Here is a 17910-nt window from a genome sequence, read left to right as displayed (position 1 = left end):
CAAACAACTCAATCTTTGTTTCATCAGTCCACAGGACCTTCTTCCAAAATGTAACTGGCTTGTCCAAATGTGCTTTTGCATACCTCAGGCGACTCTGTTTGTGGCGTGCTTGCAGAAACGGCTTCTTTTGCATCACTCTCCCATACAGCTTCTCCTTGTGCAAAGTGCGCTGTATTGTTGACCAATGCACATTGACACCATCTGCAGCAAGATGATGCTGCAGGTCTTTCTAGGTGGTCTGTGGATTGTCCTTGACTGTTCTCACCATTCTTCTTCTCTGCCTTTCTGATATTTTTCTTGGCCTGCCACTTCTGGGCTTAACAAGAACTGTACCTGTGTTCTTCCATTTCCTTACTATGTTCCTCACAGTGGAAACTGACAGTTTAAATCTCTAATACAATTTTTTGTATCCTTCCTCTAAACAACTATGTTGAATAATCTTTGTTTTCAGATTATTTGAGAGTTGTTTTGAGGAGCCCATGATGCCACTCTTCATAGGAGATTCAAATATGAGAACAACTTGCAAGTGGCCACCTTAAATACCTTTTCTCATGATTGGATACACTTGCCTATGAAGTTCAAAGCTCAATGAGGTTACAAAACCAATTTAGTGCTTTAGTAAGTCAGTAAAAAGTAGTTAGGAGTGTTCAAATCAAGAAATTTATAAGGGTGCCCATACTTTTGTACCGGTCAAATTTTGTTTAAATGCGCATTGCACATTTTCTGTTAGTACAATAAACCTCATTTCAATCCAGAAATATTACTCAGTCCATCAGTTATTAGATATATGAAACTGAAATAGCTGTTGAAAAAACCCAAATTGTTATAAAGAAAAAAGGTTAACATTAATAGGGGTGCCCAAACTTTTTCATATGACTGTATATCAATAAAATATATTTTGTATATAGATTTTTGATTTTTTTATTTGGAGGCATACTTTTTTTTTTTTTTTCATCTTGTCCATTTTGAGTTGTTTGGTCACACCAGATGCTAGCTGGTTTCCTGACCCTTCCGGACCTCACCGATACCGTAAAACTGCACATTTTAGCATGGTCTTTTATTGTGGCCAGCCTAAGGCACACCTGTGTAATAATCATGGTGTCTAATCAGCATCCTGAGATGCCACACCTTTGAGGTGGATGGATTATCTCGGCAAAGAGGAAGAGCTCACTAACACAGATTTAGACAAATTTGTAAACAATAATTAAGAGAAAAAGGCCTTTTATGTACATAGCAAAAGTCTTAGAACTTAGAGTTCAGCTGATGAAAAATGGGTACAAAAACAAAAGTGTTGTCTTTATATTTTTGTTCAGTGTAGTTTGTCATCAATTAGGCCATGCCCTGATGTAACTTCCCAGAGGGCAGGGGGGGGCAGCAAAGAGCAGCTCCAGCATGACACTGAGTTACAGGTATTTTGAGGATAATAGACTGCATTGTGTATCTCACCCTTATAGTTTGAGGGCAGGGCCAGCAGAATTTCTTTTTTCATCTCCCTGGAGTACCTCTTTAAGGAACTTTCTCTCTTCGACAGACAAGTTATATTTATTAGTGGAAATAATTCCTGATTTTTGTAAAATTTTCATGTCCTTCAGTAATTTTATATATATATATATATATATATATATATATATATATATATAAAATTCCGCAAAGGGTTCACTTACTTTTAGATGCAACCCCAACATTTTTAGCAACAGTTCACTGTTATGGAGTTTAATTCTTGACTGTTTATATAATGTTTTTTAAAAAGTGTGACTTTAGTCTTCACCATCTAAACAGAGTAAATCCAATTCCAATTGAAACCAATTAATATTATGCTCAGGACAAAATGATACACTTTATTCAGAATATATTTGAATGATAATAAATCTTGTAGTCAATATAACATAGCCAGCATCTGACATGTCTCCAAAAGAGGGAACTGTATATGTACTTGCACATGGCCATAAAGTTGTTATTTCTAATTTTGGTGTTTTGATTTTTTTTCTCGCTACATGCTTTACCAATGAGATTAAATGATTTTATATTTTGATATATTGGGCATTTCTGAATCCTCTGCCAGCATTCATAGGAAGAACGTCAATTACAGTGACAGGGGTTTTCAGGTTGACCCCCCACTTTCATGACAACTCATTGGTGTTCCGTGATTGAGTCACGAGGCTGCGGTTGGTGGTAGGGAATGGCACGATCCTCGCCGGGGCGCATTGGATTGTGCTGTCAGAGTTTGACAGCGCTATCTAAAGGGAAAACAGGCATGAGTGAATCTCCAATCCAGCCATACCTGTTAGCTGTACATGTCTGCCAATCAGATCAGCAGACATGCGGGGGGAGTAATGTGGGCTAACCGCATGAGCCTGCATTAAAGAGTTAGAGTCTTGGACACATAGGTTCATCCAAGGTCGAAAAGGGATTAAATGTGTATAATTTATTCAAATTTAGACAGCATCATGATTTGAGACAGTGGATGTCATTACCTGTGATTGATGTATAGAAACAATGTCAGATTTTATTGGTATATTGTAATGATGAATATAGACAGTGTTCAGCATAAATGAGTACGCCTCTTTAAAATGTAATATTTTAATCAATATCTTAGTGAACACAGGTACAGTTTCCAAAATTTTTACAAGACTAAATTTCATGGAGTATTATTTTAACCCGTGACATGAAAGTAAGGTTAATAATATGACTTTTATTACAAAATCTTCAGTTTTACTCAATTTAGTTGATGCAAAAATGAGTACATCCCACATTAAAAACAAGTACATCTAGTATTTTGTATTTTCTCAATGATTTTTAAGGACACTATCATGTCTTCTAGGCATGGAGTGAAAAAGTTGGCGACATATTGCACCTTCTGTTTTTCTATTCTTCAAGAGCGATCTGTTTTAGAACCTGGATGGTGGATGGAGAGTAATGACAAGTTGTCTCTTCAGAATTTCCCATAGGTGTTCAAATAATGGCCTCCAATGAATGCCAGTTAAAACCTGGGTTTCACAGGAGTACTGTCATGACATTCTTGGAGGTCTTCAGCAGACTCCCGGCCATAACAGCAACCCATCGATGCCCCACGATTTAGTCACAAGGCTGCCGATAGGTGCATGGAATGACACTTCTGGGGCAGAGTAGATAACGATGTCAGAGATTGACAATAGGATTTAATAGGTTAACATCTTTGGGTGGCACTCCACTCCACACATGGCTGTAAGAGGCAGATGATGGCTGAATATCACAGTCTTCATCTGTTAGAAAAGATGCAGGCTCGTAGGAATTCAGGGCATATGACATAAATATATGTTATATGTCTGTAAGGGGATAAAGCCATGAATTTTTTGGGGGGAAATTTTTTTAGCCTTTTATATCCAATTCTATGCATGTGCCCAATCTAGTGCTGGAGGCTGCTGGGGAAATATGCACCCATCAATGCCCCCAAAAATCCAAATTTTCACAAAGATTATAAATATGGAAAATAAGTAATCATTGTTGCAATGGCTTATTTTATAGGCAATTTATTTTTGCCGCCCAGCAATAAAATAGCTAAACAAGTTACTGTACATTTTATTGCCTCCTAAACCCAAAGAAAACCTGAAGAAGATATTAATAACATTTATAAAACAAAGTGAAGCACCAAGGGTAGGCCCATATATTACAAACCATGAAAAGGCAATGTTAAGCACCATGGAACCTTAACCGATCGAACATGGAAGGGTAAGCTTAGAAGCTACTATTCTTCCTCCATCACTTTATGTCAAAGTTTTTTCAAAAATAAATAAGCGAGAATGACATTGCTAATGTCTGAGTTGCCCTTGCTAACAAATTTTGTAGCCTTAGTAAGTGACAATCATGCCACATATCATTGACAGATTTTAAAGGGATGGTCCGAAAACTGAACAAACTTTCAACCAAATCCCTATTTATTGGGTAATCTAAAACTTCTAATATGGTTGCATTCAGTGTAGGAGGAGAAAAAGGGGTTAAACCCGCGCAATCCGCCAAATAAGATGTAGAGATGTTGATAGTTTAATCACTCTTTTATTCCATAGGTCTACGCGTTTCAAGGTGCAGGGACCTCTTCCTCAGGACCAGAAAATCAAGAATGTTGATTTTCTGGTCCTGAGGAAGAGGTCCCTGCACCTTGAAACGCGTAGACCTATGGAATAAAAGAGTGATTAAACTATCAACATCTCTACATCTTATTTGGCGGATTGCGCGGGTTTAACCCCTTTTTCTCCTCCTACACTGAAGACTTCTGCACGTGGGGCCGCGGCAGCCGCCATTATCCTATGCTATCTACGGTGGTTGTGACCCTTCACAACCATTTTTGGTGAGTGTATTTATCTATATACTAACCTGTACTTATCTGGTAAAACCCTATCAGCGCTTCTGTTTTTTAGCACTATAATATGGTTGCATTAAAAATTCCCTACTGTTCACTAACTACACTATCTGCTATTGATTTTTTTCCTACCTCCTGTCTGATGATGCTTTGTTTGAGAATCCCAGTGCATGCTGAAATTCTCAAAAGAAGCATCATTGGGGGGCAGAGGCTGTGTCACTGCCACAGCCATTGCCCCGACTCTGAAATAAAACGTCATTAGTGATACTCAAGTCAGGGACTGGTCTGACCGTTGCTCTGTCCCTGCACACTGTAACTGTGCAATGTTCACAATGACATTGTTCTCTGTGTTGCCAGCTCAATCAGCTGTAATGAGCAGCAACAGAGTAGGGCAGACAGTCAGTGTACATTGACAGAATCCCTGGCTTTCAGAGACCCTCGCCACCTGTGTAAGTGCCGTCACTTGTGAGGGCGGTGCTGATCCCTGAGTGCCATTTTGATAACGCGTGCTGACTGTCTGTTTTGCTCAATTGCCAGCTCATTACATACTCACCAAGTTTAAGAGCAGGACTGCTCGAAACACGTCTGGTGTTCACGCTCCGTCTATGAGTCTATCATATTTTCCGTGATAGACTTAGTGATTTTAAAAGTTTCTATTAAAGATTAGATTTTATCTGAACAAGTCTCCTGGAAGCAGGATCATTCATTCCTTTAAATTTTTTAGGCAACCATATTAAAAATTAGTTTAGATTACTTCAATAAATAGATAGGGATGTGTTTAGTCTTTGGACCACCCCATTAAGGTAACACAAGCTCCAGTTTCTCTGATGCCTAATATAATTAGTCACCGCCATACATACTGTAGGTCACATATGCAAAGCTGGAGTCTATCACGTGGCAATGCAGTCACACCTCTTTCCGTCCCCTGAGGAACCTGTCTTGACCAGCGATACTTGTGGAGTTTCTCCACTGGCATTTCTCTAGACTGGTTTGATTTCAATATTAAGGGTTTGATATATTGAGTACTATAGCCTTAACCCCTTATATATAGTATCTATATATATAATTGCCTTATTCTGTCTGTCTGTCTGTCTGTCTTGCTCCAAACTTCTGTTGTTACCGCGACAAGCTTCTCATTGGCTGCTCACCTCGGCTCCGCCCCCCGCACGGATTGGCCGCTCGCCCAGGCTCCGCCCCCCCCCACGGATTGAGCTCTCTCGTCCCGGCCCCCTGCACACATTGGCAACTCGGCCACGCCACGGCCCCCTCACGCATTCCCCGAACCGACACAGAGCCCCGACTACCAGGTGAGTGCTGTACCCCCGGGAGCCCACACCAGCGTATGTCGCCAACCCAGCCGACACATACCCTCGCATTGCTGGGGTTGCCGGCGTACGCTGGTGTGGGCTCCCGTGCGTGTGGAGGGCGGGGTACGCTGGTAACCATGGTACACATCGGGTAATATTGTTTAGCATGGTTACCAGCGTACACCGGCTCCCGGTACACATGTGCAGAAGAGAGAAGACAGAAGAAAGAAGACCCCCGATCATACTCACCAGGTGCCGACCGGGAGCAGGTGAGCGCATCAAGGTCCTGCAGCGGCGGAACACACACACACACACACACACACACACACACACACACACACATATAAGAACAGACACACACACACATCAGATCACACTCACTCTCACACACACCTCACACACACATCAGATCGCATCCACACACTCACAACATCCAGTGATATCGCTTGTTTCTCGGCGGCGATACTATGAGTGCAGTGACCTTCCAGGACCTGCCGGAAGATCACATGGCCGGAAGCATGTGGTATCTCCGGATGTTGTGAGTGTGTGAGCGCGTATGTGCGATATCGTCAATGTGTGTGTGCGTGTATGCGATCGTGTGTGTGCGTGTATGCGATCGTGTCTGTGCGTGTATGCGATCGGATGTGTGAGTGTATGCGATCGGATGTGTGCGTGTATGCGATCGGATGTGTGCGTGTATGCTATTGGATGTGTGCGTGTATGCGATCGGATGTATGCGTGTATGCGATCGGATGTGTGCGTGTCGGCAGAAGGCAGAGGAGCACGGCGTGCAGCACAGCTGCTGGGGCCGCCCACCGGAGGCCATAGGCAGAAGTGGGGTGTGAGTGTATGCGATCAGATGTGTGCGTGTATACTGTCTGATGTGTGACTGTAGAGCACAATGGGGGGTGCGCAGCATGGGGGATGGAGCACGATGAGGAGTGCACAACATGGGGGATGGAGCACGATGGGGAGTGCGCAGCATGGGGGATAGAGCACGATGGGGAGTGTGCAGCATGGGGGATGGAGCACGATGGGGGGTGCGCATCATGGGGGATGGAGCATGATGGGGAGTGCGCAGCATGGGAGATGGAGCACGATGGGGAGTGCGCAGCATGGGGGATGGAGCACGATAGGGAGTGCGCAGCATGGGGGATGGAGCACGAAGGGGAGTTCGCAGCATGGGGGATGGAGCGCGATGGGGGGTGCGCAGCATGGGTGATGGAGCGCGATGGGGAGTGCGCAGCATGGGGGATGGAACGCGATGGGGAGTGCGCAGCATGGGGGATGGAGCACGAAGGGGAGTGCGCAGCATGGGGGATGGAGCACGATGGGGAGTGCGCAGCATGGGGGATGGAGCGCGATGGGGGGTGCGCAGCATGTGGGATGGAGCACGATGGGGAGTGCGCAGCATGGGGGATGGAGCGCGATGGGGGATGCGCAGCATGGGGGATGGAGCACGATGGGGAGTGCACAGCATGGGGGATGGAGCACGATGGGGAGTGCGCAGCATGGGGGATGGAGCGCGATGGGGGGTGCGTAGCATGGGGGATGGAGCACGATGGGGAGTGCACAGCATGGGGGATGGAGCACGATATGGAGTGCGCAGCATGGGGGATGGAGCACGATGGGGAGTGCGCAGCATGAGGGATGGAGCACGATGGGGAGTGCGCAGCATGGGGGATGGAGCACGCTGGGGGGTGCGCAGCATGGGGGATGGAGCACGATGGGGAGTGCGCAGCATGGGGGATGGAGCACGATGGGGAGTGCGCAGCATGGGGGATGGAGCACGATGGGGAGTGCGCTGCATGGGGGATGGAGCACGATGGGGCGGGCGCAGCATGGGGGATGGAGCACGATGGGAGGGGCGCAGCATGGGGAATGGAGCACGATGGGGGGTGCGCAGCATGGGGGATGGAGCACGATGGGGGTGCATACCTCCCCCCAAAACACACACACACACACCACCACATGCGCACCGCACAACACACCACATACACACTGGGAACCACAAACACTGCCCTACACAGACACCCACACACACAGACAACGCCGCACACACACAACACCCAACACACAAACACCGCAGCATACACAAATATACGCACATACCGCGCAACACACACACACATTGCACAAAACATACCTCCCCCAAAACACACACACGCACTCCACACCCACACCCACACAAACCGTGCAACACACACAGCACCACACATGCGCTCCACAAACAACGCAACACACACACAGCGCTCCACACAAACAACACCGCTCTCACACACCCCCAAACCCAGACAACACCCAGAACATGTACAGCGCTCTACACAAACACTGGCAACTACACACAACAACATCGATATATATAACAAAAAACGTACATTAACTACACAATAATTTCTAGAATACCCGATGTGTTAGAATCGGGCCACCTTCTAGTATTATATAATTGTTTAGGTTTATCTTTAACCATTATACCATATTTCTTTATTTATGACCTTTGTATTGGGATTTATGTGCCTATATTTACTGTATTTATACATTGTTTTTGTATGCTCTGTCATATTTTTGTAAAATTAATATTCACATTTTATTAGCTTTGATGTTTTCACTTTGATATGAACATATATTTGCATCTTGCTCAATATCCTGTACATTTTTCATATGCTTAGGGCTTTATTCCTGAATATTTTGTCACCCATACCTGTGTATGAGATATTTACATTTTTTTTCTGTATATTTTGTACATGCATATTTATACTGGAACATCAGTAGTGTGGATCTTTTTTTTATTTAATTGTTTTTTATGGAGTATTAATTTTTGGGCTTTCAATAAAACATATTTCATATTATATTCAGGTGTGCACATGGATATTGTATTGCTTTCTTCTTTTTTTGGTCAGTCACACAGATTTGCTACTGAAAAGTGCAGAGTGTAAGAATGGTTGATGTGTCCACACACTCCGCTGGCCATGGGTATCACCTTTTTCAAGAGGGTATAAACAAAAATATGTTGCAGGATCTAATTGAGTAAATGAGTCATGCAGAGAGCATGTTTTACACTCCCAATAACATTGCAGCATTGTTTTCTTGCATTGCCACCTACTAATTTGCACAGTTGTAGTTTGGGATGTTTCTTTTGGGGATGCAAATATGCCTATTGATGAAGAAGTGAAGTATGTCATAAGAACTGCCTGATGTGGGGTATGACCAGTCATCAACTCCCAAGATTTCCATTTAAAACAATAACTCAGTCAAGAAAGATATGTACTGTCCCTGAACATAATTATGAAGTTGGATTAAACTTGCTACCAATGAGAGAGAAACCATCTCCACCAATCCTGCAAGAGAACTACACCGTGTGCAGAATTATTAGGCAAGTTGTATTTTAGAGGATTTTTTTTTATTATTGATCAACAACTATGTTCTCAATCAACCCAAAAGACTCATAAGTATCAAAGCTTAATATTTTTGGAATTTGGAGTGGGTTTTTTTTAGATTTGGCTATCTTAGGAGGATATCTGTTTGTGCAGCTAACTATTACTGTGCAGAATTATTAGGCAACATAATAAAAACCAAATATATTTCTATCACACTTGTTTATTTTCACCAAGTAAACCAATATAACTGCACAACATTTAGAAATAAACAATTCTGACATGCAAAAACAATTCCCAAAAAATTAGTGACCAATATAGCCACCTTTCTTTATGATGACACTCAACAGCCTACCATCCATAGATTCTGTCAGTTGCTTGATCTGTTTATGATCAACATTGTGTGCAGCAGCCACCACAGCCTCCCAGACACTGTTCCGAAAGGTGTACTGTTTTCCCTCCCTGTAGATCTCACATTTTATGAGGGACCACAGGTTCTCTATGGGGTTCAGATCAGGTGAATAGGTGGGCCATGTCATTATTTTTTCATCTTTTAGACCTTTACTGGCCAGCCACGCTATGGAGTAGTTGTATGCATGGGATGGAGCATTGTCCTGCATGAAAATCATGTTTTTCTTGAACGATACCGACTTCTTCCTGTACCACTGCTTGAAGAAGTTGTCTTCCAGAAACTGGCAGTAGGTCTGGGAGTTGAGCTTCACTCCATCCTCAAGCCGAAAAGTTCTCACAAGTTTATCTTTGATGATACCAGCCCATACCAGTACCCCACCTCCACCTTGCTGGCGTCTGAGTCGGAGTGGAGCTCTCTGCCATTTACTGATCCAGCCTTTGGCCCATCAAGAGTCACTCTCATTTGATCAGTCCATGAAATGTTTGAAAATCAGTCTTAAGATATTTCTTGGCCCAGTCTTGATGTTTTATCTTATGTTTCTTGCTCAAAGGTGGTCATTTTTCAGCCTTCCTTACCTTGCCCATGTCCCTGAATATAGTGAGAAACTGTGGAAAAGAGAAGCGCAATAGGGTCTTACCCGAGTATTGTTTAGGGTGAAATAATAAATATCACTCACCCAGAGAGTTGTGACAGTCACAACTACTATGCAGGCAAAAAGATTCCAGGCCAAAGGCAGCAGCACCCAAAGTGGCTGATAACAGAGAATGATGAAGTAGGGCTTGCACGGCCGCGCCAGTGACCACTCTGACCATAGAGAGTTAATGTTCCTTTATTTCATCTTTAGGTCGACGCGTTTCTGGAGTCTCTGCTCCCTTCCTCAGGACACACAGGAAAAAGGTACATCAAATCTGCTAGACCACGAGGACTGCAAGATCTATATACATTCCGTCATGATGACGTCAGAAACCAACCTCTTTCTTAAAAAATCGGCGGGAAAGACACATCAAAAAAAACAAAAAACACATGACAGTGAAAATACCGTGGTATAAAAAAGTGAGCAAGAAATGAACACAAATACATATGATGATATCACCATATTATCCCATAAAATGATGAATTGTAATAAACGGATTTTTGAGATAAAAAAATGTGTGGATTACTGTGTATTAGATAAGGTACGGGAGTAAAACACTATAACTTCAGTGCCACTCCAAAGCGGCCTCGAACCCCTAGGAATATTTCCTTCTTTCTTATAGGGGTAGCCCGTCAAAGGGAGAAACCATGTCTCCACCACAGGAGTAGTGAGATCACCCTTTAAAATCAAGTGACCAGAAAAAAGAAAGAAACACCTATTGTGTGTAGCCGTGTAGGAAGATACGTAGAATTACTAGTGTCAAAGCTTACGTAACAACAATGAGGAAGTATCAGCGTAAAATGCCTAAGACGGGGTGAAGAAAGTTCAGAGCGTGGGAAAAAATGGAAGTGCGCATGTCAGAAAAAAAGGTCCGGAGCTTGTAAGTCTTCCGAGCTCCATACAGAGGGTTATCTGCCGGTTTCTGCCAAGACTACAGCACCCGTTCAAATGAAACGGAAAACACAAAAGGAAATATTATGAAAAAATAATAAAAAAAATATATATTTAAAAATATATATATGAAAAATATACCTGACAAAATGTATATAAAATATGTATCGATAAAAAACTGATAGGTCAGCGCTCATAGCAAATGTGGCATAAAATAGGAACATGTAACAAAAATATATGTATGTATAAAAACTAAAAGCATGTTTATTGTCTGTAGTCATTTAATTAAAAAAGTTTTTTATGTATATGTAGTCCAATATAAAATTCAATATAAAATATTTTTTGTATAAAACAGGTGGATAGAACAAAAAAGGGGGGGGGGATCTTATTATGCAAAAAAGGGCCTTAAACCAATGATTATATAGATTTTACATCATTGTATTATCATCTCAATATAATATGTAAATCTGTATTTATAGGGATATTAGTCGGGTGATGAAAAAAGCCCCATCACCATCACCACATCAATTATATCACGGACTCTATCCTTAGTTATAGAAGAATATATTAGAAAATTAATAATTGAAAACCATCAAAAAAGTGTCGAACCCTAGTTAGCTCCAAACCACAGACTAAGGTCTGTGCACCTATGGCTATAACCTCCACAATATGGAGCAGTCTAATGTGGAGTGGAAGGGAACAAAAAAAAAAAGGGCGGGGGGGGAAAGAGAGAGAGGGAATTCTGATCCAATGGTGGATATTAGAAAAAACGAAAAAACGGAGAAAACAATATATATATATGTATATCTGTCAAGTAAGCACATATGAATATGTATATGTAAATATACTCCCAATAGTTAATGCTCATTTGCACGAACAATAAATAGGACCAAAAAGTCGGATGTTCAAGAAAAAGATATGTAGCCGGTGAGGTGAAACAAGTACAAAGCGTGGGAAAAATTTGTAGTGCGCAAGGGCAAAAGCAAAGATATGCTGCAAGCGTGTCAAACCAAAAAGCGACCCAGAGACAATGTGGCAGTTAGCATATAGCCCCAAACCAACAGAGTAAGAACCTTATAGCCCCAAAACGTGGGTACACAGATCTAGAGCCAGAGAATTCAAAGTGCATTGTGCAATAATATAGGGATAATACTCGAACACGAAAAATAAAAATAACAATAATAATGATAATAATACATGATAAAATCGTTTGATATATATACACAAGTAGATTCCGGCAACCCACATAAAACAATTACTCAAAAAAAAAAAAATATATATATATATATATATATATATATATATATAAAAGAGGATAAAAATATATGAATAATAAATAATAAATAATTAATAAACACATAATGAGTAATTAATAATTAGTAATAATTGAACCAGAATAAAAGCATAAAACCAAATATATTCTGTGAAGCAGGATATGATGCTTTAACCTTTCATAAATAAATCAGTAACCTCATTTAACCCCTGTGGTTTCAAAGTATTGAGTTTGTAAATCCAAAATGTCTCTTTCTTGTTCAGTAATTCAAAACGATTATTGACAAAGGGGGGTATCTGTTCAATGGGAGTGATTCTCAACCGTGATTTACCTTTATGTGCCAGAGTTACATGTCTCGAAAGACCATGTAACAAAAAACCTATTTTGATATTGTGTCTGTGTGAGTTAAGTCTGTTGTGGAGAGGCTGTGTAGTTCTGCCCACATACCGCTTGTCGCACTCACACTCTATTAGGTAGATCACAAAATCAGATTGGCATGTAAGATGGCTTTTGATAGGGAACTCCGTCCCCCCTGGAACCAACCCAAAAGAGACCCTTCTATGTTGGATGATGTTACAACAAAGACAGTTTTTCACTAGACACTTATATGCCCCCAAAGGTTTATTGGTGGTGATAATCATATCATTATTTTTGAGTCTACTGGGGGCCAAATGATTTTTCAAACTCGAGGCCCTACGGTAAGTAATTCCCGGCTTCAAGGGTAGAATCTCCTTTAAAAACGGATCATTAAGAAGGACTTTCCAGTGTTTAAAAATAACATCTTTCACTTTACTATTGTCATCACTATACGACATTAAGAGGAAAAAGACATATTCTTCTCTTTATTCTCGGGATTTTTTGTCTTAGTAATGAGATCAACCTGTTTGAGCGTTCTATTAACATTGTATGCTTTTTTAATCACAGACAACGGATATTTTTTATCCCGAAATCTATCTTTCAGGATAACTGCTTGTTCACGGAAATCTGAATCACGAGTGCAGTTCCTCTGCACCCTCTGGAACTGATTTTTAGGGACATTTAACAACCATTTATTGTAGTGGCTACTGGTAAAATTAATATAGCCGTTGCAGTCAACCTTTTTAAAAAAGGTCTTAGTATAAATCGACCCTCTTTCATGCAAAATCGTCAGATCCAGGAAATCTATCTTATCTGACTTAATTGTGGGCGAAAATGTAAGACCCCAATTGTTGTTTTTGATGCTTTCCAAAAAGGAATGTAGGTTGTTTTCTGAATTATCCCAGATTATGAATAAGTCGTCGATATATCTCTTGTATATAACCACATGCTCGTAATATTCAGAATTATATACAAATAATAGTTCAAAAAGACCCATAAAAAGGTTAGCAAAAGTTGGTGCTACCTTCGAGCCCATCGCTGTGCCACAGCATTGGTGATACATAGTATCCTGGAAAGTGAAATAATTGTTCTCTAATATGAATTTCATCCCATCGTACAGGAAGTTTTTCTGCTCAAAAGGTAACCTCTCATCAATATATAGGAACTGTTTGAAACATTCAAGACCTAAGTCATGAGCAATATTGGTATACAAGGAGGCTATGTCCAATGACACAAACAAAAAAGAATCTTTCCATCCAATGTCCTTTATGAGATTTATGAGATGTGTAGAATCTCTCAAGTAACTCCTCAAACTTAACACATAAACCCTCATAACACAGTCCAAATAATCTGCCAGATTTTCGGTCAAAGAACCGATACCCGAGATGATCGGTCTTCCAGGGGGATTAACAAGGCACTTATGTATTTTCGGTAAATGATAGTAGAATGCTATTTTCGGATTTTTAACATCTAGAAACTTGAATTCCTCCTTGCTAAGAATTCCTAGTGATGCTGCCCTTTGGATAAGTGTTCGATAATTAAGCACTGCTTGCTCATATAATTTAATGTTAACCACCTCATAGTGTATAGGGTTGGAAAGGTTTCTGAGAGCCTCCTGAATGTATACATTCCTGTCTTGCAGTACAATCCCCCCTCCTTTATCCGCATTTTTAATTATCAGATGGGAGTTGGTTTTAAGGGACAGGAGGGCTTTTTTCTCCTCCCTGGTCAAATTCGGCTTGAGTGGACTACCTCTCAAATTAAGCTTTTTTAGGTCCTCCAGTACTAGATCATTGAAAGTTTTCAAATGGTGTCCTTTGCTCTGTAGTGGGTAGAAGTTAGATTTCAACCTCAAATCTGTATGTAAAAAGTTATCAGGTATCGAAGTACTATTATTACTGGGGTTAAATTTATTAATCTGAAAATGTCGTCTCAATGTTAATTTTCTGATAAATTTTTGAAAGTCAATAAATATATTAAAATCATTAGAATTAGCAGCGGGGCAAAAGGAAAGCCCTTTACTAAGAATACTGCGTACCCCATTGGACAGAGAATGACTGGATAAATTGAAGATTCCCAGGTTGTCATTTTTATTCTCATTATTATTTACTAATTTTGACTTTTCTTCTCTTTTTTGTTTGACCCTAATACATGGAGACATGGTTTCTCCCTTTGACGGGCTACCCCTATAAGAAAGAAAGAAATATTCCTAGGGGTTCGAGGCCGCTTTGGAGTGGCACTGAAGTTATAGTGTTTTACTCCCGTACCTTATCTAATACACAGTAATCCACACATTTTTTTATCTCAAAAATCCGTTTATTACAATTCATCATTTTATGGGATAATATGGTGATATCATCATATGTATTTGTGTTCATTTCTTGCTCACTTTTTTATACCACGGTATTTTCACTGTCATGTGTTTTTTGTTTTTTTTGATGTGTCTTTTCTGCCGATTTTTTTAAGAAAGAGGTTGGTTTCTGACGTCATCATGACGGAATGTATATAGATCTTGCAGTCCTCGTGGTCTAGCAGATTTGATGTACCTTTTTCCTGTGTGTCCTGAGGAAGGGAGCAGAGACTCCAGAAACACGTCGACCTAAAGATGAAATAAAGGAACATTAACTCTCTATGGTCAGAGTGGTCACTGGCGCGGCCGTGCAAGCCCTACTTCATCATTCTCTGTTATGTCCCTGAGTATGGCACACCTTGTGCTTTTTGATACTCCAGTAATGTTGCAGCTCTGAAATATGTCCAAACTGGTGGCAAATGGCATCTTGGCAGCTTCACGCTTGATTTTCCTCAATACATGGGCAGTTGTTTTTTTTGCCCATCATGCTTCTTGCGACCCTGTTGGCTATTTGCCATGAAATGCTTGATTGTTCAGTGATCACACTTCAAAAGTTTGGCAATTTCAAGACTGCTGCATCCCTCTGCAAGACATCTCACAATTTCGGACTTTTCAGAGTCCGTCAAATCTCTCTTCTGACCCATTTTGCCAAAAGGAAAGGAAGTTGCCTAAGAATTAAGCACACTTTATATAAGGTGTTGATGTCATTACACCACACCCCTCCTCATTACAGAGATGCACATCACCTGATTTACTTAATTGGTAGTTGGCTCTAAAGCCTATACAGCTTAGAGTAGGACAACATGTATAAAAATTATCATGTGATCAAAATACTCTTTTGCCTAATAATTCTGCACACAGTGTATGTGGTATAAAAGGGCCTTGCTTCTGTCACCATGGTGAGACTCTTTATGCCCTCGACCAAGGAACTTCGGTTCCTGCTGGGGAATCACAAAACTGCACTAAGAGAAGGATTCTACATAATCTCACCTGAGAAACTTTGGTTCTCACTGAGGAAACAAAGAAATGCTGCTTCCTAAGCTTGCCACTATTTCTCCTCACTGGGTGCCCACCAAAAGCAAAGTGCTGCTAGACTGAGATAGTTGGCCCTAGAAGCCCCAAAGTCACGAAGACTATAATCCCTGGTGGGCCACTCTAATCCCTGGTGGGCCAGCGGAAGGGTGAGACTCCATTGCTTGTACAACCTTGTGTTTTTTGCTCGGAATGTACTGTATGTTTTTGCCTGTTGGTGAACCAATAAAGTCTTATGAATGTGTGGTTCACTCACCCTGTGTTGTCTGAGTAGTGTTTTGCCCACTGGAAAGGACTGCGAGTATTCAGTGGGGTTGAGTACTGGTCCGTGCAGTCTTTATAAAGATGCCAGCGGACCAGAGCACCCATTGACCCTCGTGAATCGAGACTTTGCTGCTTTTTCTGTATTTGTGCAGCCATAATAATAAATCTACTTAGTAAAAAGTCATCAGTTAAAGTTTAATAAGACTAAAATGTTGATATGTATATCTTCAGTGTTCAGTACAAGAGATGCCAATTTCATGATTGAATCAACAGTGTATAGTTGTCATCATAGATTTTAATAGATTGTGTTCATATGAAATAATTAGACATTCTGTATATTAAGTGTTTTTACTTTTTCTTTATAGAATTCTGGTTGACGATTTATCGCAGCTAATGGTCAATCCAGAAGAAACAAGAATGAGAAGGCGGCGATCCATATCAGATCATGACTATACCAAATATCATCCAATGGAAGAAGTAAGATAACTTTTTACTAAATATTTATACCATGATCCTAATAAAACCGCAGGAGAAAGAGCCACTTAGTTAAGTTCAATGAAGAAACACTTTGAGAGTATTAATATACATTTACTTTTTTTAAAAGGTGAAATTTGTTCTAAATGTAATACAGTAGGTAATCTATTCTGTCATTAATTAACCTCTTACTGATGAGGCTAATCCAGAACTTTTGTTTTTCCTGCCTTTCTTCTAATAGCCATAACAATTTTCTTCTCCATTGCTTTGCCACATGAGGACTTGTTTTTTGCTATATGAGTTGTAGCTAGTGATGGGTGCACTCACAGATACCCAGGATTGGCGGGTCTAAGCGGGTTTAAACAAATTCCCGTTTCAGGACCGGAATTGATCACAGATATCTGTGCAGACGCCAGTCCCCATATCGGTCTATCGGCACCAGATTATGGTGCTTTAAAATGATAGTAGAAGGGATTAGGGGATTGGAACTTACATTTACCAGTCTTCGCGTGGCTCTAACGCTACTTCTGGGGCTGCTCATTATTGCTCATACATATTCAATGCTTCCCCGCCCACTGGCAGTCATGGGATATGTGAATGGTTGCAGTCAGATGCGCCCCCACCCTGTGTGACAGAGTGTCTTACTGCTTACAATCACAGACCCTGTCTTCGGCTCTTGATTGGTGTAACAATAAATAAATTTAAAAAAAAATAATTCGGCATAGGGTCCCCCCATATTCCCATATTATGATATCCAGGACAGATAAAGCATACAGCTATAGGCTGCAGCCCTTTGCCTTGTGCTTATCTTAGCTGTGTACCAAAATAAGAAGAACTGCATGTGGCTTTTTTTAAGTATTTAAATAAATATTTAAAAAAAAACAACTTGCGTTACCTTCAATTTTGATACCCAGCCATGATAAAGCCGACAGCTGGGAGCTGATATTCTCAGACTGGGAGGCACATAGTATTTGGGCCCCCAGCCTAAAAATAGCAGCCAGCAGCCGCCCGGATAGTCGCATCCATAAGGTGCAACAATCCCAAAACTTTACTGGTCTCATCCCAATTGCCCTGGTGCAGTGGTACTCAGGGTAATAAGGGGTTAATAACAGCTCACAGCTGCCACTAAGCACTAAATCAGTAATAGGGGTATCTACGAAACCCCCTATTACTAATCTGTAAGTGAAAAAGAAATAAACACAAACA

At 41.0% G+C, this 17910-nt stretch overlaps 1 protein-coding gene across 3 annotated transcripts in view; it reads left to right on the top strand.

The window, feature by feature from the left end:
• Positions 1 to 17910, top strand: part of CPO (carboxypeptidase O) — a 417896-nt gene that overhangs the window by 334071 nt on the left and 65915 nt on the right. For all 3 annotated transcript variants that reach the window (XM_075317717.1, XM_075317718.1, XM_075317719.1), the window contains one exon: positions 16596 to 16707. In XM_075317717.1, coding sequence (XP_075173832.1) covers positions 16596 to 16707 — 112 coding nt within the window. The remainder of the gene's footprint in view (positions 1 to 16595; positions 16708 to 17910) is intronic.

The sequence above is a fragment of the Anomaloglossus baeobatrachus genome, chromosome 7, assembly GCF_048569485.1.
Source record: "Anomaloglossus baeobatrachus isolate aAnoBae1 chromosome 7, aAnoBae1.hap1, whole genome shotgun sequence".
NCBI classification, from domain to species: domain Eukaryota; kingdom Metazoa; phylum Chordata; class Amphibia; order Anura; family Aromobatidae; genus Anomaloglossus; species Anomaloglossus baeobatrachus.
Note: the sequence above shows the minus strand (reverse complement) of the source record. Positions and strands in the feature narration are given on the sequence as shown.